Consider the following 26,890-nt stretch of genomic DNA (forward strand, 5'->3'; position numbering starts at 1 on the left):
GATCTGCTTCTAAACTATTTAACACACTTTTGAAAAATGATGTGGGAAGTGTGTCAAGAGCACAGGTTGATGTTTTAAGGTGCTGTACGGTTTCTTCCAAAATTTTGCCATCAATTTCTTTGAAGTCAGACATAGTAACTACTTTCTCAGGTGGTTTGATGGTCTGTCTAACCCCAGGGTAACTCAAAGATGTGCTGATCGCCTTTCTGATATTATTGATTTTCTCAGAGAAGAAAGAGGCAAACTCACTGCACTTGTTGTCTGAGAGCATTTCACTGGGAATCTGGCTTGGGGGGTTTGTCAGTCTCTCTACAGTAGCAAAAAGAGTGCGTGTGTTGTTTAAATTACTGTTTATAATATTTGAGAAGAAAGTCTGTCTAGCTTTGCCTAGTTCCATATTAAAAGCATGGATGCAGTCTTTGTAGATGTTATAATGGACTACAAGTTTTGTCTTCCGCCATATGCGCTCTACTTTTCTGCATTGTCTTTTCATATTTTGCACTGCTGTTGAGTTTCTCCAAGGTGCTTTTTGTCTGCCACTCTTCTTCCTGACTTTAACAGGAGCAATATCATCAATTACACTTTTAACTTTTGAGTTAAAGGAATCAAGGAGAAAATCAACAGAGTCTGCAGATATGCTTGGTGTTAAGGATATAGCCTTCATAAATAGTACACTAGTGTTCTCATTTAAGCATCTCTTCTTGACAGACACAGATCTAGCTTCAGTGGCAGGAGAGATCAATATATCAAAGAAAATACAGAAATGATCAGACAGTGCTACATCCTTAATAACAATCGATGAAATGTTTAGACCCTTACTGATAAGTAAATCTAGAGTGTGTCCACGATTGTGTGTGGGTCCATGAACATGCTGAGTCAGATCAAAAGTTTTTAAAACAGTATTGATTTCTTTTGCCATATTGGTTTCTGCATTATCTATGTGGATGTTTAAATCTCCAGCAATGGCAAAACAGTCAAACTCTGATGTAATTGTTGATAACAGTTCTGTAAAGTCCTCAGCAAAGGCTGGAGAGTATTTTGGAGGCCTGTAAATAATGATAAGTAAAATGCGTGGAGCACCTTTTAACACAATGCCCAGATATTCGAAAGACAAGTAATTCCCAAATGATTTTTGCTTACATTGATAGATATCTTTAAAAAGAGCAGCTAGACCCCCACCTCTCTTAACAGCTCTGCAGACACTCATAAAAGTAAAGTTCGGGGGGGCTGCTTCATTGAGGATTGTTGCACTGCAGCTGTCTTCTAGCCAGGTTTCATTTAGAAGCATAAAATCCAGATTGTTTGTGGTTATTAAGTCGTTGACTAGAAGTGATTTATTTTTAAGTGAGCGAATGTTAAGGAGTGCTAACTTAACAGACTTACTTTTCCCCACAGCAATATTAGTTTGACGTGTAAGAGGCACCAGATTAGTTAGGTTTGCTGTACGGCTATTGAAGGCCTTAGACTTTCTATCTTGTAATAGAACAGCAATAGAGGAAGATACAGGCACACTGGGTTCCCGTTTGTTCTGTAAACATTTGAGAAAGTTACTGTTATCAAAACGGGGACCCAACACATATCACTGAGAGCTGGTATCAGTTGTTTTTGGTTCACCTCGAGCAGATGGAGGAGGGTGTGGGCCCTATGCGGAAAAGATGATAAAGACACAAAAGCTGTGTTTATGTTTCATTCAATAACTTCATTGTTACTTTCCCTGTGTAGCCTACATGTCATCAGCTTTCTCTACCATGAACAGGATTATAATCGGTTTCCCTCAATACCTCATACTCAAGGATTCCCCTTCCGTCGGGACAAAACGCTTAACGTAGCTTTATAGACTAATACAGTGATATAAAAGACCAAACTCGCACCTTATTGGGGAAGTAGGCTATAGGCTATATATAGGCTACAGGCAAGCAGATGGACTAAGAATATGAACTTAACGTGCAAAGTTTCATGTTGAGCATTTCCCAGTGATATACTGGCATAAAATCAACACTTGATCAATTAATACTAACACTTTTTTATCTTCTATTCTCTCATTCGCACATTTAGGGACCGTCTCCAAAGTTGCATACAACATTGGCATACACGTTTCTAACTTCAATAGCAAACAAAAATCCAAAGGGTGCGCAGTATGCCTGACACTAAATTAACACTTTACAGTTGGTTTTATGACTGTAAGTCGTTCTATTCAAATGCTATTGAAGTTAGAAACGTGTATACCAATGTCGTATACACTTTAGAGATGGTCCCTAAATGTGTGAATGTCCAATGTCAAGCCAACTTTATGCCAGTCTATCACTGGGAAACGCTCAGCATTAAGCTTTGCGCATTATTCTGCTTGCATCTGCTTGCCTGCGAGTTTGGTCTTTTATATCACTGTAATTAGTCCATTAAGCTACGTTAAAGGGTTAGTTCACCCAAAAATTCTGTCAGTAATTACTCACCCTCATGTTGTTCCAACCGCGTAAGACCTTCGTTCATCTTCGGAACATAAATTAAGATATTTTTGATGAAATCTGAGTGCTGGATCACTTGTCCATAGGCTGCTAGGTGACCAAAACTTGCTGGCCCAGAAAAGTTATTAAAGAGATCGTTAATATAGTCCAAGTGACTACAGTGGCTTAATCTTAAGTATATCAAGCGACGAGAATACTTTTTGTGCGCACAAACAAACAAAAATAACGACTTTATTCCACTATTCATTTCCTTCTCTCTGGGCCTCGTAGTGTTTTTGCGCAGCGCGTCTGTGTTACACGTCATCACGCATCACACACATGACCAGCGTCGGCCAATAGTGAGCCTACGTGGTGACGTGTAACACAGACGCGCTGCCCAAAAACACTACGTGAACCAACTAGAGGCCCAGAGAGAAGGAAATGAATAGTGGAATAAAGTTGTTAATTTTGTTTGTTTTTGTGCACAAAAAGTATTTTCGTCGCTTGATATACTTAAGATTGAGCCACTGTAGTCACTTGGACTATATTAACGATCTCTTTAATAACTTTTCTGGGCCAGCAAGTATTGGGAGCCAGATGCTAATAGTAGAATTTGCAGCTGCCATTTCCCTCATGGGAAAGACAAAGGGCCAAGTTTGTTTAAATGGACAAAGTGTAACACAGTCAGCTTACCCTCAACAAGCAAGTCCATCGACCACGGCTATGCCAAAGTGCTTGAGCCTGCAGACCCAGACACCAACCCCGAACCCGGACCCTCGATTGAGCAGTCTGGACCCAGTTGTGAAGATGAGGCAGGAGATAACAGCTTGCAGTCTGAGCCTGTTGAGATAAAGAGGTCAGGCAGATACTCTGTAGCATGGCTGACAGATGAGGTCATAAGGATGGAAACAGGGCTTCTAGATATGGCCATGTTTAAAAGAGTGGCAGGGTTGGTGGAGCGCTTTGAGGGCTCCATTGTGTATTTTGCAGGATGGAAAGTGGAGGGCATCTTGCAGGAAGACCAGGTTTTCATGGCCTTGATGAAAGTCCGCCAGGACTATCCACACCTGCACCTTGCACAGCTATTTCAGTGCAGTACTGCAACAGTCAGTAATGTGGTGAACACCATGATTCATCTGCTCCACAAGGTGCTGTTTCAGGCGATGATGTCCACTGTGCCAAGTCGCCAAAAAAATCAAGAGAGCATGCCTGCTTCATTCCAGTCCTCTGCTTTTAACTGCCGCATGATTGTGGACTGCACCGACATCCATATAGCTGCTCCTAGTCAGATGGACCAAGCAAAACTGACATACTCTACATACAGGGGAATGTACTCATTCAAAGTACTGATCTCTGTTGCCCCGAATGGTGTCATTAATTTTTGCAGCCAACTCTTTCCAGGCTCTGCGTCTGACAAGTTCATTGTGCAGCAGTCTGGCATTCTGGCGCACCTAGTTGCTGGTGATCTCATACTGGCAGATAAGGGGTTCCTGATCTCTGACATTGTGCCTGCAGGTGTCATAGTGAACATACCACCCTTCAACAATAAGGGAAGGTTCACAGAGAGTGAAGTGAAGGCAGCGAAGGACATTGCCAAGAACCGCATCCATGTCGAGAGGGCGAATGCCAGGCTGAAGGAGTTCAGGATTCTGGACCTGATTCCTTCGCACCTCCGGAACTCTGCCAATGTGCTGGTGCAACTCTGTTGTGCCTTGGTAAATTTGCAAAATCCACTCATTAAGGAAATTGCCATCTGTTCTTGTTCTAATTCCAACCATCACTAAAATGTACAATAACTAAAAAATCATCTGTGCAATGTCTACTTTGTATGTATGATTTTCTTTCATAATGTTGTGATTCATAATTGTTGTAATTCATAACTGTTGTGTTCATAATGTTCTGTTTAAAAGTTTATTAAAATCCTAATATGGTTAAGGCAAAGATTTAAAATTTGTAATGGATCATTAGCTTCCCTGTTTTTTAACAGGTACTGACAGGAAACGCAACAGGAACACTGATCCAGTGTCTCCCAAAGAACTTGGAACTTGTAAAAAAAGAACTGATTCTATAAAAAATCATTTACATGTCCTCCTCTCTACTGGCCAACACTGGGAGCATGTATTGGGTGTAGAAGTTCTCCAGGAGGAGGAGATTTCCACACCAGGCAGGGTCTTTGAGGATGGACCGGATGATTGCTTCCTTTGTGGTCCACACCACAAAGTAACATAACTCACGGCCAGTGATGTAGAGCTGTCCTTGGACCTGGTGCCAGTATGGGTGATCCTCTTTCAAGACGTATGATCCACCCTCCATACGTTGACAGAAAGATGATGACTGGACTGCCTCTGTGATGGTCATGTTCCTCTGGCTGTGTGGACACTTAACTTCCAGCAGGGCAGATGGCTCCACAAGTCCATTGGGTGATGCTCCCAGGATACCTGACTCACTCACAAAGAGACCAGACTCGAGCACCTCCAGCTGACAGGCCTGCTCAAAAGCTCTCACCCCTTCAGCCTCATTCACTACACCCCAGTTGACAGCCATCACTCCATCCAGGTTGTTCCCCCCAAGCACCCTTTTCATGAGGGATGGGCATGGAGTCGATGAGTGCCGTGACAACAGCACAGCACCAAAATTGCTGGCTGTCAGTCTACCCTGCCTGTGCAACTGCCACTGGGGATTTCGCCGCTGTCTGGATGGCAGCTTGCTGGTCCTTTGTCAGTCGCATTGAAGCAAGAATTGCCTCAAGCCCCCGACCCCCATGCTCCTTCACCAGCTCCGGCACAGTGAGATTGACCTGATGTTGAGGCCGTGGCTCTGGCTCAGGTGACAACAACCATGCCATGCTACACTGTGTGCCCCTCAACGCAGTCCTGAACCAGTCCACATCCTCAGAGGTGATGTCTCTGGCCAGGGGGTTGTATGTTGCCTCACGCTGTGGGTAAAGCTCAGCTGGATGATGTTGGAAGATCGAGGCTTCTTCCACTGGCACTTCACATCGGTTGAACTGATCTCCCACATGGCGAAAATGACCAATGCTGCAGCATGGCTACATTTAAACTCTCCCCGTGCACAATCACAGGCAGAGCTAATAATAGTGCCGTCATCTCCCATGCAGACCTGTAAAAATAAAATAGCATACCATTTCTTAGAATGCTGTAATATATTTAATTAGCAGCAAAACATGAATGGGCAGGATATATGTACCAATTAGTGTTAGTGACGTTTGTGTATCAGCTGTCTCTGAACAGCAAATGATGCACCATTTAACATTAACCCTCTGGGGTCGGCAATCAAATAAGCTTTTGTTTGCCAATTTCTGCTTATATGTTAAATGTATAGTATGGGATGTTTTGTCAAAAATAAAGTAGGTATATTGAATTATCAACTAAGATGTTATTATAGTGTTTGTTCCAATATTCAAACTAATGAATCCTTACCTTTGAAATACGTATGATAAAATGTATACTTTTTACAAAGAAAGATTACACTTGAAATATTGTTAAAATTGTCATTGTTGTTGTAATTGTAACCTTTTTAATAAAATAGCAAAAAATATATTTACAAGGTAGATGTAAACAAAATCTTAATATGTCAATATACGCCTTCTCATTAAATTATTTTTATTGTGTTTTATTAGTGACAAATTTCGGGAGAGGATATGTTCCAAAACTTTCTGAAAATACAGTATGGGTGTCATAGATCGCACCTCTGTGGCTCTCTCCGATCACCAAAGGACACCGTCACCAGAGTATTGAACTTCATTTCCCATCAGCCCCGTACCTAGGTCTAATCACCTGCACAGGTGCATCCACTTCTCCCCTCTATATAAACTGCCTCTGAACTATTACACATTGCGAAGTCTTGTTCTGCCCCGGCTAACATTTCCGAGCGTTTATTCTACTTTGATTGTCTCCCTGTTATCTGATCCTTGCCTGTTTATTGATTCTCGTGTATTCGTTTGCCGCCTGCCCCGACCTCCACCTGGTATTGTTTATGATTCTGGATTTTCTCTGACATTCCTGTTACTGATCTCTGTATATTGCCTGCCTGACTAGAATGATTAGGCATGATGATTTTCACATCATTTTGAAGCAAAAAGTCTTGTGGACACATATTTAGTATGTGTTTTGTGGCCGTATTTCAGAAACTTTACGTTTTAGTTTTTTCAATAACCGTGCATAAACAATATTATCTCAAAAATACAAACATGTACATACATATTACTCACATATTATGGTAGCCCTGTTTGTGCTAAATAGAGTGTAATGACAACTTTGTCATTAATATGTTTATAAGCAACTGAAAAAAGCAAAAATGTCAGGGCATGTCAAAACATCTCAAGGACCCCAAAAACACCTTAGACCCCAGAGGGTTAAATTATGCTGATCTCCCTTAACTCATAACTTGAGCATTAGCCTATCACTTAGCGTTATAGCTGACATTAACGTTACACCCGTTTAACACTCACCAAAACCTTGTACTGCCGGTCCCGCATACTGGCTCTTACGAAACCGACTAAGTCTCCTTTTGTGAGACGAGAGATGTAGTTCATTGAGCGATTTTCACATAAAACTAAATGTTACTCTTCTGTTTTATGACAAACTGCGACTTTCTTGACTTTCATAATTATCTTTTAAATTGACAAACATCATATGTGTAATTCAGGGCACAGTTCAGACGGAATAAAAAGATAAGTTTTCTCTCGTCATTGACTACCATATATATTTTTTCCGAAATAAGGTCCCATGAGCCGGAAGCGGAGGGGAGGGACTTAGGCTCTCTATAGAGAGTATAGGCTCCTCATGCTTTTGAATTGCTCATGCGGTAATGTCATAAACCGATCGGTCTGTTCAGCACCGGTTCAAATGGAACAAGCCTAAAATAATGCATTTGCAGATTTGCTTTCACTTGACGGCCACTTCATCCAATGCTCTTGATGGTCTTAAATCTTCCTGTTATGCCTCCGAGTCCGAGTGAAACCACTTCAGACGATTCAGTGCGTGCAGGAAGCCGAACAAATAATTCAAACTGATTCGCAAACTGATTATTAGAGAGTTCTGCCAACTTGTTTGATTAAGTCTTTGAACAGAATCGACTCAAAAGAGCGATTCATTTGTGAATTGCATCGCTCATGTCCAGAAAAAAAGAGACAGCGCGCTTGGAATAAACTACACATTTAATTACGTTAAAATATGGTAACGATAGGAACGTCGCCCAACGTAGCGAAGTAAAAGTACAGTTTTTTTACATTTTTAGAAATGTACTCGAGTTAAAATAAAGTACCATCATTTAAATCTACTCTTAAAATTACAATTTTGTAAATGTAACAAAGTAAAACATATTGCATGTCTATTTCTATAGCAACCAGCTTCTAACTGCAGCTGCAGAGACATTATGACAAAACCGATCGGCGACTAACCCACCATATTGCATGTTGAACTTTCTCCCATTCATAAGAAATATTTCTAAAGGCTTGTTTCAACTTTAAATTCATCATGCTACAATTGTTTCATCTGACAATTAGACACATTGTCCTCTCGTTTTGCCAGAATTCCTATAGCTATCAGAAAACGTGAAACTTCGGCATGCTAGCAGAACATCACCATTTTGAAAACATTAAAGGCATAGTTTGATGTTTAGTACATTAAAAGAAAGATGCTGCTGCTGCTGCTGTTGCTAATATTCACTAACATTGCAATCTGAATTTTGTATACATGCTGCTGCTGTACGAAAATAGCAGGAATTACTGTAGCTCCTTTTGATATGCAAATACAAAAGTGAAAGCATATTTCACTTTAAAGAGTATTGGTATATGTCAAGTTGTCATAACAAAGACGTCTCAAACAATGTCATCTTTGCATTAAAAATTACATAATTGAGCGAATGACACATAATGACAGTTTTCATACATATGTACATGTGTCATGTCATGATTATGAAGGTGTCATGTCAGTCTTATGCACACCCCTTCAAGAAAAGTGTTGCCACATTGATTATTTTAGGAAAGAAAATTATTCTCATGTTTAAGAATCTGTTATCTGATAAAATACTTCATGCTACTGCCCACTGACATGCTTTTAAAGCTACTGTTGTCCATTTTTTTGGCCTTCAAAACACCTTAATCTAAATTTTCAGAACCTCTGTATTTATAAAACCCTGCGTACTGCCCTGCACCCAGTAAAGACAGTGATGCAGTGATCCCTTGAATAGTTGTCCAATTTTCATGTGTGGATGGACTAAGGAATAGTCACTCAAAATTCATAATTATTTTGTTGTCTCTTCCTATAGTCTGTGGGCTAGTATTAATTGCAAAAACTGCACCTCTTCTGTGGCTAATATTTATTTCATAATGATCCTTTCTCCATGAAGTCAAGCAGCAAAAGTTAAGTGATAATGTGCAAATACTACTGGCCCATTTTGGGGTGAACTAATATGCAAGACTAGTCTTACATGTCACTGTTTATAACACAGAGCGTTCATGCTGGGACGCTTAAACATATATTGGGGACATAAATTAAGAGTATACCCACTCCTACAGGCACCACTACATCACTGCTTATAGGCTAATAATAAACTTTTGTGATGATGAAGAACTGCAATGTCCCGTTAGCATAACATGATAGTCAAAAAAAAAAAAAAAAAAAAACTATAGCATGTGCACTGTAGCACAGTACTATGTCTCTGTAAAGACAGATTGTGGAGACATTTTAATCGTTCACAATCTACACATATCTATACATAGTACTGAAAAAAAATCTTTATTTCTTCTGTTGATGAATGTGTCCACATCCAATTTAAGACTCAAACTAAGTCTTAAAAACTACATGTTAGCATTAGAGTTTGTGCTTTATCAGTGGGGGAAAAATAATAATAAAATCAACCCCCATTAAATTTTAAAAATGTCCATGAGAGATGAAGATGGTTCCAATATTTTAAGAGTTAAGATGTGTTTAACTGATATTTTAAACCAGCGGTAAAATAAAGCATATATAAGAGGATTGAGACTCGAGTTAACATACAAAATCCATATTAGAAATGTCATAGTGTCAGAAGAGATCACTATAGTCCCTGTTACACACAACATATAAGGGACATAGCAAAGCAGATAAACTGTCACAATGATTCCTAATGTCAGAGCAGCTTTAGTCTCAGATTTTTTCCTCACTGAACCTTCCATTACACATTTATCACCCTTAATCAGAGAGTTTATAACTTTCACTTGTTGATGTGCAACATAAAATATCCTTAAATATAGAACTATAATAAGGGTACAAGGTAGCACGAATGAAAAGAACATGTCTGTGAATATCCATGAAAAACTTAGTGCTAAATAGCACATTCCATAGCACACATCTGGTCTTTGGGAATTTTCTAAATATCTGCCACTAATTAAATAGCCAATATTGTAGGTAGAGGAGAAAAACCAGCAGACACAGATGCTTATTAAAGTTTTAGTTGTGGTGATTTTCTGTGGGTACTGTAAAGGGTGACACACAGCCACATAACGATCAACAGCAATTAATACTAAATTACAAATAGATGTTGAGATAAGCAGTCCCATGATTATGATAAACAGATCGCATAAAGTGTCTCCCAAGTACCAACACGTCTCAATCAGCTTTATGGCATCCACAGGCATAACAATAAGTCCAACAAGCATGTCGGCCACAGCCAGAGAGAGAATAATCAGGTTTGTTGAAGTGTGAAGCTGCCTGAAGTGAGAGATGGAGATGATCACCAGCAGGTTCAGAAACACAGTCCATGCTGACAGCAATGAAAAAAACACATACATGAAATTGTATTCATGTGTGGAGCGTTTTCCCTTGATACATGATGAGTTGATGGCAGGAAAGCAGTATTGAGTCTCATGATCCTCTGTCTCAAAGGCCATGAGTGAGTCTCCTCCTGTTAGGAGTTTTTTTCTGCTGTCCTTACTGTCCTTTTATTTATACAGTTTCTGGATCAGATTGACCAACCCATCTACCGCCCACTGATGATGCAATGACATAATTATTTTCTTTTAATAATTCCAATCTTGGTAGTCAAATTACTGTGCATTAGAGCCAAAAATGAAGACATGCGACTAAAAACTTTGCTTTTGCACGATGCTATATCCACATCTAAAAGAACACTGACATACCAACCCGGTATCACGCTAAAGCGTGTAATACACACGCTGGTCCACAAGCGGATGCGTGTCAATGTCACGCTTTGCCTCCTCTAGGCGTGAAAATGACACGCATGAATGAAGGTTGAGTATCGGTTGAGTATCGGTAGGGGGCGATGATTTCCTCAATGCCAACAACTCCCCACGGAGCAAAGAGAGAAGCGATATATTGCATTCTCCAAAATTCCCGCGTCAGGTCGGTCAAAGCCATACATTTTTATTATGGTTCTGTAATTTAAGAAATACTAACGTTGCTGTAGCCTAACGTTATATTTGTGTGTGTGTGTGTGTGTGTACTGTGGGGCTTTTTAATCTATGGTGCTGTTAACGTTACCGTGGTCAATAACGTTAATGGAAATTGATATTAATTGGCTAACGTTAATTAATTAATCACAGAAAGCTGCAATGACTGCATATTATGTTATATTAACATTATAAAAAGTTGTTATGGTCGATGGGAAGTAACTTGATGATGATGATGATGATAATATGCGCGAATTTCGATAATGAAATATCGATAGGCCTAAACGTTACTGATGTTGTATCTATTCTAATCTAAAGGATCTATCCACACATACAAAATATCGATCCTAAGGTGTTTTTTTAAAAACCAGTAATTTTATTTATTTAGCACGAATTTATTTTATTTAGAAAGTATGCATTAAATTGATTAAACGTGACAGTAAAGGCTTTTACATTGTTACACAAATATATATATTTCATGTAAATGCTGTCCTAATAATTATGATGCTGAAAATTCAGCTTTGATCACAGGAATAAATTACATTTTAACATATTCAAATGGAAAACAGATCGCCTGTTTTAAATTGCAATAATATTTTACAATATTTGTTTTTACAAATATTTACTGTATTTTTTATCAAATAAATGCAGCCTTGGTAAGCAGATTAGACTTCTTTCAACATTAAACATCTTACCGACCCCAAACTTTTGAAAAGTAACATGTAACATTTTCTATAATTATGCTAGTTTGTGCAATTAAATTTATTTTGATTGATCGTTAAAGTTCAAATGGATTGTGTTATGTTCTGTAATTGTTGTTAATAAATCTGTCAGAAGAAAATGTGCAAAATTTTACCTATTGGGTACAACAGTGGCAGTCCTTTAAAAATTAACAATGGTTTTACTACGGTAACCATACACACACGACTAATTACAGGTGCATCAAGAGCACAAATCACAAATTATTTTAGAGGTCGTGAAAATGTATTCATAATTAGCATATTAATGATGCATTCACCATCTCATATATCACGACACACTGCTTCTGTTCATGAATGCAGTTTACATGCTAAATATGCATTGTGCAATAACAGAATCACAGTTATCTTCTTTATTTTGTTACAGTTCTGCGTCTATAATATGACAAATCCATGAAGCCTTGCTGCAAGAGAATTAACTATGTTTTTGTTCCCCTTTGTCCAACAGCTCCTGTTTTTACCCACCATCCTTCCCTGTTACCGCCACCTGTATCTCTTTATAAGAAAACCAACGGCTCTTTTAAGAGCCACTCCTAATACTCCTCTTACTACCTCTCTCTCTCACACACTCTCTCTATTTCTAATTCACTCACTCACTCACTCACTCTCTCTCTCTCTCTCTCTCTCTCTCTCTCTCTCTCTCTCTCTCTCTCTCAATTTCTTTCTCCTAAAGCTTCACTGTCTTCAAGTAAGTATTGTTACTCTATTCTTTATTTTTCTTTCACATTACTCTCTCTCTCACTGTCCAAAACATTTTTAAAAATGTAGTTTTTAATTTGCAAAAGTTTTACCTATTGGGGTACAACAACACTGGCAGCCCTTTAAAAAAATTAACAATGGTTTTACTACGGTAACCATACACACGACTAATTACAGGTGCAGTGAGTGCTCAAATCACAAATTATTTTAGAGGTCATGAAAATGTATTCACCTCATATATCAACCCAAAGTGCATGCTTTTAAAAGTAAAAAGTATTGGTATCAGCGTTATTGAACCCTTTATTTACTTGGTATCGGATCAATACCAAATTTTGCAGTATCCAGTGTACTTTCTGTTCTGTGGTGTGCAATCTCACTATCTCTTTCTCATATTTTATGCAGTCCTATAACAAGCTGTCATTAATAACATTGTCACATTGTCTTCCTCTCTTCCAGAAGCCTGGTGTCTTCAAGTAAGTATTGATTTTTTTATTATTTAAATCTCGTCCTGCTTTGTTTGTTTGAAAGAAGTACTTCTCAAAATCTTTTTGTGTCTTTGTCACTCTCTCTCTTTATCTATGATAGAAATGCCAGGCCAAGGGTCAACAAGGAGAAATTGTATGGTTTGCCATACAGAAATGAATGTGGCCTGCAAAACTTGCAACACATGCAAGGAAGAACAGCCACATAAGCTGAGGCTAAAAAAAAAACTAAAAAAATTTGATCAGAAGAGGGAGAGCTGGGTGGATATGCAGAAAAAAAATCGGACCACCTCTCATATCCAGGATGAAGCTGTGTTGTTGGTATGCGATTGCTTTCATTGTTTTTATACAGGTTACGCAGGTTATTTTCCAAATGTTGCTATATATATTTTCAAATAATACATGTTACTTTGTATGTATGTGTCTTTGTATTTTTAGCTTGAAAAATTGCAGGCACTGGGTTTAAGGGGGGTTTTACTTTTGTCTAAGCCTGGAAAAAAGCCGAATGCTTGGGTGTCTGAGGTTTTGGCACCCCGCTGTCAGCTGAATGTGACATCACATACATGCCTCGAAAGAATTAAGGGCCTGTATGATATTGTTATTCAAGGTAAGAATATTCTGTTATTTTATTTTTTTAAATGTCCTGTATTTGATGCTGTCACAGGTAAGGCTGTGGTTGCCTTCTCTTGACTAATAGATCATTCAGATTATCATTGATGGTTTTCGCTTACAATTAAAACTGGTCCTAGCAGAGTAACTTCACGATAGCCTATATTTTATTATTTGTTTGTTTATAAAGAACTATGACATTGAATTGGAAGACAAGGTAATTAGCCATGCTATAATTTTAATTACAAAATTCCAGTAGAAAAAAATGGCACAATTGGTCAACCACCAGACTAACTCAAACATCCATCACATGTCTTAAGAACATTCACCTATTAAATCAATACTGCTTGGTAGAAGTAGTTTGGTAGAACAGCACTTGTTAGGTCTATACACATCTCTTTTTGCTACTACGGCTGCAACCAACGATTATTTCTACTGTCGTTTTTTTTCCCTTAAATTAATCGATTAGATGTTTGTTCTATAAAATGACGTAAATTTGTGAAAAAGGTTGATCAATGTTTAATAATTCTGTACTTCTACAATGTAGGCTGGACCACACAAGTTGCTGCAGAACAACTTAATGAACCTTCATCAGCAGCCCCAGTTGAACCCCCAGCAGGACCACCAATGGTCACACCAGATCAACAGGAAACAGTGGCCCTGCTTAATCCCCCAACAGCTCTAATGGGACCCCCAGCAGCACTTATTGAACCACCGAAGTCCCCAATTGGACAGTCAGTGTCCCTTTTAGCACCCTCAGTACAACCACAGCTATCCCAGAACCTGGGGAAAAGACCCCACTCCCCAGAAGAACCTTCAGAAGCCTCCCCAGTTTCTCTTGAAAAAGGTAAGCAAAATTGAAATTGTATTGAAAATAAGTTGTAAGCCCCACAAAACCATTCTCTTACTTTGTGTAATGTGAAACTAAACAAATTCAGAGTCCAGAAACATTTATTATTATTATAATCCTAAAAAAAAATTACACAACTGTTTTCAACATTGATAATAATAATAAATTACACAGTGTGTCCGTGAGCAAGGCAGTGAAGGCACTTTACTCCAGGGGCTCCAGAGGGATTGTCCCTGTAAGTGCACTGTAAGTTGCTTTGGATAAATCGGAAAAAAAAAATATATATATATATATGAGTGTTTATTGAGCATCAAATCATCATATTAGAATGATTTCTGAAGGATCATGTGACACTGAAGACTGGAGTAATGATGCTGAAAATGCAGCTTTGATCACAGGAATAAATTACGTTTAAAAATGTAATCAAATAGAGAACAGTTCTTTTAAATTGTAAAAATATTTCACAATATTACTGTATTTGCTGTATTTTGAATCAAATAAATCCTTGGAGCCTTGGAGACCGGAAGTCTTCTTTTAAAACATTAAAAAATCTAACCGTTCTAATGATTTTGGCCACCACTGTACAGTATATACATTTTAAAACGATTATATGATTAGAACCTCTCAAATTCCATGAACTGCTGCTGTTGTCATTACTTCATTACTTCAATAATGCCTGTGTTTGCCCATATTTAGGACATTGTTTGGGTGTTTTGGTGTTTTCCTATTCATGGTCCACAATATATTGAATCACTATCGTTATTGCAATATCTCCTTGTGCAATATCATAGGAAAATGTTGCAGAAAGTATGCAATATTTTGTTTATTTTGTGGAGAGAGGCGTCCATGGATTCGATTTAAAGCCCAATTGGTCCACACAGGTCCACTACACGAACATCCCAGCTAGAAATGTTTTGTTCTAAAAACGTTCTGAGAACATTACCATGAAGTTCTAATAATGTTTTCAGCGGGTAGTTTTATTTTGGTTCCCAGAATGTTCTCCTAAAACGTACAAAGCAAAAACTCCAGTGATAAAAAGTTAATGAGATAATTAAGTGATGAATTGAGTGATGATTGAGCATTATTGAAGACACCTGATGTTAACAAGCAGAATCACTGAAGGAGAAAATCACTATTTTTAAGTCACCATTATGGAGAATAGTGTTTGTTTTAGTTGAGCTCTTGACCCTTACATTTTTCACTTAAAATTTTGTTTGGCTGGTGTAAGGACACTCTTACACGTTATAACTGGCAGATGAACAAAGAGAAAAAGTGATCAGATGTTGTTGGTTATGTTTTGACATAATCATCACTTGACCTGAATCACAAAACTCATTTAGAGTCTAATCTCTGACATAGATTTATATTGTTGATTACAGCATCACTGTGATTCTAAAAAATGAGATCCAGAATGTTCAATATAATCCGAAGTATTTCTTAAAAGTTGTTTTGATTTAAAAAAAAAAAATATATATATATATTTTTTTAGGCACAAACATACATCAAGATTGAGTGTATGAATCTCAACAATGGTGGCAAACAAAATAAATAAGACAATCCAGATCATAATTTATTCATACTGCAATGCATGGTGGGAGCCATGAATGGGTTTTGATTGGTGGCACCAAGAATGTAAATGAAATGTAAATGAAATGAAATGTAAATGAGTTTAGTGATTCAGGTCAATTGATGATTATGTCAAAACATAACCAACACCACCTGATCACCTTTTCTCTTTGTTCATCTGACTGATATAACTTGGTTACAACAGCCAGACAAAATTTAAAGTCAATAGTTTAAGGGTCAAGAGCCCAACTAAAGCTAACACGGACCACCATAATGGTGACTTAAAATTAGATTTTCTCCTTTGGTGATTCTGCTTGTTAACATCAGGTGTCTTCAATAATACTTAGGCTAATCATCACACAATTAATAACTTAATTATCTCATTAATTTTAACACTCTTCAGTGTTCATTTAACACTCATATTTTAACACTTTAACCCTTTGAGTGTGGATCAGATAAACTCTTCTGAGAACGTTCCCTGCTAGCTGGGATACCCTATAGAACACCACATGATGAGTGTGGCTCTGGGAGACAATGAAAAAATGGAAATTGGAGGCGAAAAATATCAGCAATGGGGCCAATCAACTTTTGTGTTTTTACATATGTTGAAGAATGTCTAAATTAATATCGTTATCACAATATTCATGATCAATATTCCAATATCACATTTTGTCAATTTCGTGCAACCCTAATTCCCATAGACACTTTGATGGAAATTGATTTGCAAGATCAACTTGTCTATTCAAGGTTATAAAGTTGTGGAATGATAGGCTATTTTCAGCTGTGATTACTTCACTGTGATGACATTATTCCAAACTGATTGTACAAGTCCTTCAGCGGCTTTAGCCTGCTAATGGCAGAACCTGGTTATCCTTAAAGGAATAATTCACCCATAATGCATAATTTATGTATCAAGTGCTCACTGTGTGCTGCCTTCAATTCCTGAAACAAAGTTTTAGTTGTTCATGGAAAGACATTTTGACAAATAAAGCCAAGTCTTCATTATAAACTGTGCTTAAATATTAAATATTTTTTGGACTTTTGAAAGATATCATGAGAGCTGAGGTGTCTTTTGGTCAAGGACCAGGTTTAATTTTAATTTTTTTTGTAAAACTGACCCTGAATCAGACCTCATGATTTGGTATCTTGCTCTGCTTGTGGTATAGGCTGGAGTGAGATTTCAAAGTAACACAAAAGTAATTAGTAAATCTAATTACTGTATTGCTCTTGGAGATATGGGAAGTGTAATAATGACATATGTACGGTAAATTAGATGACGATTGTCTATGTAGCCACTTAGCCATATGACCACAGCATAAAAACACTTAATTATGAACTATAAAAGTATGGAATGGGAGGATGGACACTGGATATCTATAATGATTTTTAATGTAACTCACCTCTGTATTTTAATTCATATTGAATCAGATCACTCTGAAACACTTTTTTATCAGGTTAGGGTTTGTGAAAAAGAAACGTTCCAAGAGGCCCACAGTGACATCTGTGATTCAAATAAGTCAAAATAAACATTTCATTAATGAATTTGCCTACTGTGTCCAACAAATATATTTTAATTAACATTTATACATTAGACCACTTCATGTGCCTTTGAAATGCATGCATGACACAAGGGCTGAGTGGGCAGAGTGAAATTTTTTATTTTGTCATATGATTAAACCAAACACATCACTGGAAAGGTCTTGATCAGCCGAGTAACAGCATTGCAATCTGAAGGCTGTAGCTGGCTCCTGCTTTGAAATATTGACCTCTGAACTTTGCCATTGATGCATGTTGTGAGTCTTATAATTCAGCAACTGAATGGGCTACAATGATGAAACCAACTGTTATATAAAGCTCTTGAACTCTTCCATCATGAGGGCTACCGTTTGGTGCGATCACCAATAGGGGACATCACCAAAAATTGTAAAAATTGAATCTCACCTAGTTATTATTTATAATTTAAAATTTTGACCAAACTACTGTGTTTCACATCAACCCATACCCATGAGTGCACTCTCAGTTTTATACTCCAGACATCCATTTACATGTTTTAGTAATTTACAAAACAGAACTACAATTCCCTGTTGCAGCAGATTACAACGTGATAGACCACCCGTTAAATATGTAGTTCTTCTGGTTGGCAAACTAGGGTTGTAAGTAAGTAGGGTTTCAAAAAGAACTACAGTATAAAGTAAATTCCTAACAGACATGCTACTGCAAAAGCATAATACGTGTTGTATTAATTCAGACAAAAAAACATCTTCTTAAGGTTATTATTATTGGCTAAAATTGCTTGTTTGGGAGATTCATACTAGTTGCTAAGGTAACCGTGATTGCGCAGGCGCGTAGCCTGACCACAGAAACGGAAGTAAAAAAAAAAGTGTTAGGGAAAGAAATATGAACTGATATTGCCAACAAATAATTTAAAAATATGTCATCCTTTATTAAAATTTGTGTTTTCATGTTGAAATCCAGGCACTAGATGCTAGGGGCGTTTTCGTTGACATTTTGGAGAGGCAGGGTAGGCTACACTCTGGACTGGTCGCCAGTCCATCACACAACCACTCACACTCCCATTCACACCTAGAGCAATTGTAGAGTCTCCAATGAACCTATTCTATTCGTTTTCTTTAGGTTAAATATTTTAAACTAATGTTTTTATACAGAAAATAATGATAAAAAATAACACTATTTACATAGCACTTTTTTTTTTCTCCCATGTAAAGAACAAAGTGATATGTGATACAAAGACCACAAGGACATTCATACATAAATATATGCGAGTAAAAAATGGTAGACATGAATTAAAGCAAATAGCCTATAATTGTAAGCTGATATTTACATGTTGTCTAGTGTTAATTCTTGTATCCAGAGTGAAGTTATGCAGCAGGATAATGAATAACTTATCTTATTTATGGCTATAATTTACTAATTAATTAATACAACACATAACTGTATGCCTACTTGACAATTAGCATGTGAAAATTTTATTTTGTGCGATTACACACCCTGTGTAATATACCCTGTGTACAACTGGCATACAATGTTAAGATAAAAATGAAAAATCAGTAATTTAACATCTTATTTTTAAAAAATCAAAACAACAGCTCAGCATGAACTAGTTTGCATCCATGTACAACATCGTTTTATAGTTACCTGAAGTAATGCCATGGCAAATTAGTTTCTTTTGTTGGCAAGATCAGCAGCAATAACAACAGGAAATACTACTATGGGTATTGATCAGTCATTTCTGGAAAGTATTTAATGTAGTGACATGTACAGTAAATGGTTCATTCCAAAAGTATTATTATTAATTTTTTTTTATCACTGTGAATAAAACAATCAAACTATTACATCAATTTAAGTGTAACATTTTTGTACAGTAAAGGTCATTATGTTGACAAGATGAGATGGGCAAAGCTTGGGGAAGTCACCATTGTAAGAGGCTGGAGTCATTCGCAAGCTCTAGCACCACAGTTGACAGTAGAAATAGTCCATGTAACATCGGAGGTGAAATTTAAAAACCGACCTGCTGTTTGTGAACTGAGGTAACAATAGCCCAAAATAAAAGCACTGTATTAGACATTCATTACACTTCAAAAAGTTTTTTGTTTTTCTTGAAACACACCTGCAGTCCAGTCATAATTGACATGCAGTCTAAATGCATCCGACCAGTTAAAGGGATACTCCACTTTTTTTGGAAATAGGCTCATTTTACAACTCCCCCAGAGTTAAACAGTTGAGTTTTACCGTTTTCGAATCCATTCAGCCGAACTCCGGGTCTGGCGGTACCACTTTTAGCATAGCTTAGCATAGATCATTGAATCAGACAGGACCATTAGCATCTCTCTCAAAAAAATGACCAAAGAGTTTCGATATTTTTCCTATTTAAAACTTGACCCTTCTGTAGTTACATCGTGTACTAAGAGATGCTAATGGTCTTGTCCGATTCAATGATCTATGTTTAGCTTAGCATAGATTAATTTTTAACAAAAATTAATTTTTGTAAAATGAGCCTATTTCCAAAAAAAGTGGAGTATCCCTTTAAGAAGCACTCATTTACACTGCTTCAAAATCACTGTCATCTGAACTCTCAAAATCAACTTCTTCATGGTCCTCTGGTATCTCCTCGGGCCCATCCTCCAGCAGAGAAGCAGCATTTGGTCCTAAAGCCAGGCTGTAACTTGAGCATACGACTTGGAACTTCTCCTCTACATCTGCAAGCCTTTTCTGAAGAAGACACAAGAGCCCGCGATGACCCTCTTCACTTAAACTGCCTAGAAGGAAAAATTAAAAGCGAGGTATGACAATACTTCCATTGTTGTTGAGCTATTCATTAACTGACTTTACTAAAGAACTACAAACCATTTAGATCCAGCCACAAGGAATCCATAATGTAACACTTGAGGATCTCAAAATGAGTGAGGTTATAGGATCCACAAAAGCATTACAGCAAGAATGTAATAAAAGTTAGCTTCTTACCACTGTTTCTGCAAGAAGACATTTCTGATATCATTGTCCTAATGTTTCTAGCCAGCTCTCTGAGATAGGTGCAGTGCTGTCTCATCTCCCTCATCACAATGATCTTTTCCTCTTGAAGCCGCACTTTTGACATGAACACATCAAAAATCTTCTTCTTGGTGAGGATGTTGCTGGATTCTGAAGTCACACAAATAACATCCCTTCAATACAAATTTGACCTGTACAGTCTAAACAGCAGGCAAAACCCAAGTAGTGTATGAACATCCCATATACTGGTGCAGAGTGCAAAAATGAAATAGAAATTTAATCAGATAAAACATGGCATATGTTTACAGTAGCATATTCAACATATCATTAGTTTGCTTAATCACACAGACAGACACACACAGACAGACACACACACACACACACACACACACACACACACACACACACACACACACAGACACACACACAGACACACACACACAGCCATGTTTATGTGATTTGTGAGGACATTCCATAGGCGTAATGGTTTTTATACTGTACAAACTGTATATTCTATCCCCTTACACTGCCCCTATCCCTAAACCTACCCATCACAGGAAACATTCTGCATTTTTACATTAAAAAAAAACACTGCTTAGTATGTTTTTAAAGCCATTTGAAAAATGAGGACACCCAAAATGTCCTCATATATCACCTATTTTCCCGAGTGTCCTCATTTGCAGGTGTGTTATCATAAAAATGTCCTCAGTTGTCATGAAAACAAACTCACAGACACACACACACACACACACACACACACACACACACACACACACACACTTAGAGAGAAATTGCTACTTACCACTGCTGTGCACTTCCCACGGCCATATTAGACTGTCTCCCCCCACGGAGAAACCGCTCTCCACCTTCTCCTCAACGATGCGCTCCTCATCTGGCACCTGCTCATTGTAGAGCTTGATTGTTTGCAGGAGTTTTCTCTTCTCTTCCCACAATTTTCTTCGACGCAAGTGTCGAATTTTGTTGCTGTCTAAATTTTTTTAAAAACACAGAAAACATGATGCACAAGCATATGTATACAGATATCAGAAAGTTACATGAAATACTTATAACTGACTTAAGAATTAATACATCAAAATGAAAAAAAAAAATCAAATGACTTAAAAGGCATAATAATAGGCCTAATATCTGTAAAATTAAAAAGAAGACATTTTAAAATTAAGGACCTAAAAACACTATAATACAAAAACAATCCACATAAGACATCTGCAAGTAATAAAAAAGACACAAATATTAGATGAGTTTTCAACATACCAGTGTGATTATAAAGGCTGGCTTTTTTTTGATGAACACCAAGAAACATTTGTTCAATTGATTTCTGAAGGTTATGTTGGTCATCACATCTGGTACCTACAGAATCTTAAAGCAACAACAATAATACAAGTTTATTATGATGTCTTTCAAGTTCAAGTTCAAGTTCATTTAGAGCCCCAAATCACATCACTGTTAACAGTGTCAAAGGAGTTTACAAGCCCACAAGTTTATAGCAAACAAAAACAGGACAACGCCCCCTTACTTAATCCTTATGCATGGCAAAGATTCTCACTTATACAATTGCAGTATTAGTAAACTACTTAGAAGAATGTCCATAAAATACTGTACCATCAGTAGCCCATTGTCTGACATCATGTACCCACTGATGCACGATGTTCTCAGGACACCCCAGTTCACTGCTCAAATCCTCCAGTTTCTGAGACTCAGCCTCAGCCTTTTTCAAAGTCTGGTGTAAAAAAAAAGATTTTTGACTTTCCAATCTTAAAAAGTGAGGAAAGTCATGAAAGGCTTAGTATACATAACTCAGACATAACATAATACCTTGATGTATCTGCTGGATAGGGCAAGATGAAGGCCTTCCCACTTCCGTCGGTTCCACCCAATAGCATGGACAGTTAGCATGTCATTCCTGGCTTTAAACAACAGAATGATGTGATGGAGGAAAGTACCATTAATGCTCATGGTATTGCAGTTCATCCACGCATTGACAATTGATTTTTAATTTAAGAGAGATGTAATGCAGTTTTATTAATGTACTATATTAGAATATTTACAGCTGTATATTTGCTATGTTATATAATATTTGTAATCTCAGTACGAAGTATTAGACAGTTAGAATAAAAAGACAGGTTTCCTAAAATAATATAAATCAGCAATAATTACCAGATTTTGTCATGTACTTGGTTGTGAGGGCACAACGAGACAGGTAGCTGTTGACCATTTCGACCTCCTCCCCTGCAGTTGTGCCAGCACCTTCCTGATTTTTGCCACTCCAGATTATCTTACAAATCAGCATGGCACTTAAATTATAGTCATATACAGTGTATTATATAAGTAATTATTATTATTTTATTTTTTTAATGGTAAGATAAAGAATATGCAGTACCTCACACTTGGTTGAATGAGCCTTGGCATGCATGACAGAAAGGAATGGTCTCATCTGCAGTAAAGGTCTGAGTTCCAACATGGAGACTGCCAACTTCTCAAGGTAAGGCCAATACTTGCAAGCAATATCTGTGCAATAGAACTGTCCGTTTGTGGCTGCTTGGAGCTCCTTCTGCAGGTACAGCGGATAAGCAAATATTTCCCCCCTGTACATGTTAAGAGCCTTGAGTAGCACTCCATGTCTGCAAACAACCACCTCAAGGCCCTCTTCATCCAGTTTACTTGCTCTTCTGGCCGTTTCACGTGCAGCAGACCACTGACTGGCTCCACAGATCCCTTTGCCGGCAGTCTGCATGACACAATAATTCTGGTTAAAACTGAAAGTTGCTATTTTTTCTAACTAGTTACTTCATCCATCAGGATGAGTCAGGTTACATCACACCAACTGGCATCTTTATAATGATCGGTGACAATAAAGGTTTACTTTCAAACTACTACTAAAGAGGAGCTTCAGAAAATGCATCTTCTACTTTCTCTACTCTACAAACTGCAGAGATAGTCACTAGTATAGTCGCATGACAGAGATAGTCGCATGACAAACTGCATGCATAGTCACTATCTCTTGCAGAGATCTGCTATTACATAATTAATGACTAAACTAGCCACTTTGGATGCCACCACACCTACCATATCTAATTTAAACCTCAACACAAGATTGCTTGAAAGAGTGCATCATGCTCAAAGTGCTAGTAACAAACTAAGTGTATTATATAAGCTTACACCAACTAGGGATACATTATCTATTTAATAAAACAACAATCATACATTGCAAATTTTGGATATAAATCAAAGGTGCAAAAAACTACATATTTTACTAACACTTTTCATTTTACTCCTGATCTCGTCAACAAAATGGTGTACATCAGTGTCCTTGGCAATGAAGGTGCCATCAAAATAGGGTTCCTCTGACCTTGATAGAATAAGAAAAAAATATATGTTCAGTGTCAGACATTATATGTTCTGATAATTTTTAGGGCTGTGAAAAGATTAATCGCGATTAATCTTTTCACAGCCCTAATAATTTTACATGAAGTAAAACAACTACAAGTGTAAAACAACTAACCCTTTTGACTGCCGAAATCGGTACACTTTTCTGTTGCCATCTGCACAAAGAGCAAGCATGTTGGGTGTACATGCCGGGCAGGTGAAGTGCTCTACACTGGCCATTTTTTCACACTCGTACTGGCAGAATGTGTATTCCATGAAGCTTCTTTGGAATACGTCTCCATGTATTTTCCCAGCCTGTACATTTGATTAGTAAAGAGTAAAATGAAATAGCTACACTAATATTCTCTCATCTCTACTTGAGGCAACTTTGATCTACACTGATCTTACCCTTCCAAAGAGACAGGTCCTCCTCTCCAACATCCGCAAAAAACCTTGTCTCGATAATCCTGGTGCAACAGTTTTCATTTCTTCAAATGAACTGAAGACATCTACCGAAAACAGCGTGTCAGCATTCACAGATGCCGGCCAATACCCACTGCTGATTAGGTCGCTCATGTCAGGTGTCCAATGTGCCAGACATAATCTGCACAGCAAGTTTGGCAAGTGCAAATCATACCGACCTAAAATCAAAAAGTAGAACATTGTAACACACAAAGGGACAAGAATAAATAAAAATATAAACCATAATTCATACCATTTATGCAAACCAAAATGATTGCTCTGCCAGCTGATTCTGTGACGTTTGAAGGGTCGCAAGTACATAACTGGACAGGTCTCACTGTAGGCAATAAACATACTGAAAAGAGAAGTGAAATAATTAGTGAGAAAGCATTAAAAATATGTCCAATTAAGATAATAAAAGTAAAAAAATTAAATAGAATAAAACTTTAATCACTTTACCAAAAAGGTTCAGAACACTACCTTGATTGACCAGTGTATATTTGCCATCTTTTTGTACACAGCACACTGTTGGCTCAATGGGCTTGTAAATTCCCTCAATGCAGGACTCCCTGTTATGGAGGGTGAGTTTTTTGTGTACGTATATGTCACAATCCATACACAGCCACTCTTGGGGCATGCAGTCTCTGCAGCGAATGACGGCAGGAGATGTGCAGTGGCTGCAGTTATTTTCTGGAGCCACATTGCAGGACAGCAAGCAGTTGATGTGATGGGACCTTGCTTTCCGCCACTCATCTTGGGCTACAGATTGGCGCAAGCACCATGATGTGGATGTTGAAGGACACTTGCTGGTGCCTTGAACATCTCCTGAGGTCAGAATGTCCTGCAGTTTCTGCATCTCACTGTCTAAAAGACAGAAATAAGAAAATAATCATTCCTTTCATGCTTATTGCTAACTTGCTTAATTACAGTAAGGTCAGGTGTCATCTTACCAAATGAGTGTTGAGAGCAGTTTGATTGGGTAACTGTGGGAACCTCCTCAGATGACTCAAAAGGAGTAGTGCCCTCACTGCCAACAACGGAATCAACTGAAAAGATTGGTAGAAAGGAACGAGATAACAATTTTCATGTCTTACAAGCATATAATACAGTGTTCATTAGTGACTTAAGGCTATAATAGGCTAATTGACATGTCTGACAATTCCATTAATCTCTAAAAGTTTTTTTCCCTCATTATCTGGACATAATCTTGAACTGTTAGCAGCATGAACCTGACACTGATTGCTTCACTTCCACTTAATTTCTTTGGAATTGCTTAGCATTACAGTGAAGTCAATAACATAAGTAACACATCCATCACCATGTTGTGTTTCTGATGGCACAGTTTAACATACAGTATTCAAAGGAAAATTATTAAAAACCGGAAACAGAAATCCTAAGTTTTACCATGGAAAAAAATAAAGGAAAAAGCTGTGCACTGGAAGCCCCACAGTTTGGTGGTCTATGTTTCAAAAGTGACACAAAATCATATTTATGTTACCTAACAAATAGCAAGCTAAATTCTGTATACAATGGGCACAAGTTATATTTAGTTAAGAAAGATTGGGTGGGTAATCACAAAAAATCCTGGAAGACATGGATTACCTGTAGCTGAAGCACGTTTTCGTGTCTCTCCACTTCTGCTTCTTTTTAGCAGTGGACGTCCTTCAGCATCTCTCTCCACCCATCGGACATTAAATTTACTGCCTTTAGCAGATGTTGCTTTGCCCGTTGCTTCCTTTGCCTTGCATGACAGAAAGTGAGCATAGTATGATAACACTGAAATACAGCCAACTCTTGAGCAGTTCATTCAAATTTTGCACTCCAATTCCCACTCTTTAGTATTATTACCAATACTGGAAGATCACTGTCTCAAAAAAAAAAACTTACTTTGGTTTGAGCAAGAAGCATGTCTGCAATGAAAATAGCATCATCTGCTCTCCCTCGGTCTTGCTGAGCAGCCATTTCAAAGATACTATACTGGAAAGGAAGATAAAAACACGGTCAGACAAAAAGAATTGAGGACAGAGTATAGACTATATAAAACTACATTTCTAAAAATGTTTTGGACAGTGAGAGAGAGAGTAATGTGAAAGAAAAATAAAGAATAGAGTAACAATACTTACTTCAAGACAGTGAAGCTTTAGAAGAAAGAAATTGAGAGAGAGAGAGAGAGAGAGAGAGAGAGAGAGTGAGTGAGTGAATTAGAAATAGAGAAAGTGTGTGAGAGAGAGAGGTAGTAAGAGGAGTATAGGAGTGGCTCTTAAAAGAGCCGTTGGTTTTCTTATAAAGAGATACAGGTGGCGGTAACAGGGAAGGATGGTGGGTAAAAACAGGAGCTGTTGGACAAAGGGGAACAAAAACATAGTTAATTCTCTTGCAGCAAGGCTTCATGGATTTGTCATATTATAAAGTAGTATAAAGTAGTAAAACCATTGTTAATTTTTAAAGGACTGCCACTGTTGTACCCAATAGGTAAAACTTTTGCACATTTTCTTCTGACAGATTTATTAACAACAATTACAGAACATAACACAATCCATTTGAACTTTAACGATCAATCAAAATAAAAAAAAAAGCCCGGGAAAGCATAGCCGCCCATTCTGGATCGGTCTCGGACAACGCTACCCCCTCCGATGCTGCGATCGACATCTGGTCATCAGGAGGAGCCCCAAAGGAAACGGTTGGTCGTTCCGGAGAAGGACCAAGACGTTCGCTAA

General features: G+C 37.7%; 3 protein-coding genes across 6 annotated transcripts; 1 reads left to right on the forward strand and 2 right to left on the reverse strand.

Annotated features, from left to right (window-relative positions):
* Nucleotides 1–9,294: 9,294 nt before the first annotated feature.
* LOC311076950 (trace amine-associated receptor 13c-like) lies at nt 9,295–10,356 on the reverse strand. Its single transcript, XM_084105456.1, has one exon. It carries the CDS (start codon nt 10,333–10,335, stop codon nt 9,331–9,333), a length of 1,005 nt encoding a protein of 334 aa, XP_083961582.1. The 5' UTR covers nt 10,336–10,356; the 3' UTR covers nt 9,295–9,330.
* Nucleotides 10,357–10,593: 237 nt separating this feature from the next.
* LOC311076960 (uncharacterized protein) lies at nt 10,594–14,629 on the forward strand. 3 transcript variants are annotated; one of them, XM_084105472.1, is made up of 6 exons: nt 10,594–10,807; nt 12,061–12,300; nt 12,768–12,784; nt 12,897–13,114; nt 13,232–13,400; nt 13,950–14,629. In XM_084105472.1, exons 4-6 carry the CDS (start codon nt 12,899–12,901, stop codon nt 14,261–14,263), a joined length of 699 nt encoding a protein of 232 aa, XP_083961598.1. In that variant the 5' UTR covers nt 10,594–10,807; nt 12,061–12,300; nt 12,768–12,784; nt 12,897–12,898; the 3' UTR covers nt 14,264–14,629. The 3 variants fall into 3 exon arrangements, with proteins under 3 accessions (XP_083961598.1, XP_083961597.1, XP_083961596.1); XM_084105471.1 differs by lacking the exons at nt 10,594–10,807; nt 12,061–12,300 and having other exon boundaries at nt 12,315–12,784; XM_084105470.1 differs by lacking the exons at nt 10,594–10,807; nt 12,061–12,300; nt 12,768–12,784 and having other exon boundaries at nt 12,811–13,114.
* A 4,150-nt stretch (nt 14,630–18,779) lies between these two features.
* Nucleotides 18,780–26,688, reverse strand: LOC311076842 (uncharacterized protein). 2 transcript variants are annotated; one of them, XM_084105336.1, is made up of 18 exons: nt 26,297–26,688; nt 26,061–26,150; nt 25,776–25,914; nt 25,124–25,219; nt 24,654–25,037; nt 24,427–24,528; nt 24,120–24,352; nt 23,848–24,026; nt 23,604–23,694; nt 22,726–23,073; nt 22,503–22,620; nt 22,161–22,252; nt 21,948–22,065; nt 21,600–21,704; nt 21,130–21,315; nt 20,301–20,477; nt 20,074–20,095; nt 18,780–19,951 (listed from the first exon to the last, which is right to left on the reverse strand). In XM_084105336.1, exons 2-18 carry the CDS (start codon nt 26,133–26,135, stop codon nt 19,927–19,929), a joined length of 2,490 nt encoding a protein of 829 aa, XP_083961462.1. In that variant the 5' UTR covers nt 26,136–26,150; nt 26,297–26,688; the 3' UTR covers nt 18,780–19,926. The 2 variants fall into 2 exon arrangements, with proteins under 2 accessions (XP_083961462.1, XP_083961461.1); XM_084105335.1 differs by having other exon boundaries at nt 18,780–20,095; nt 26,297–26,684.
* Nucleotides 26,689–26,890: the final 202 nt, after the last annotated feature.

Source organism: Abramis brama, assembly GCF_963993115.1.
Source record: "Abramis brama genome assembly, chromosome: 25".
Lineage (NCBI taxonomy): Eukaryota > Metazoa > Chordata > Actinopteri > Cypriniformes > Leuciscidae > Abramis > Abramis brama.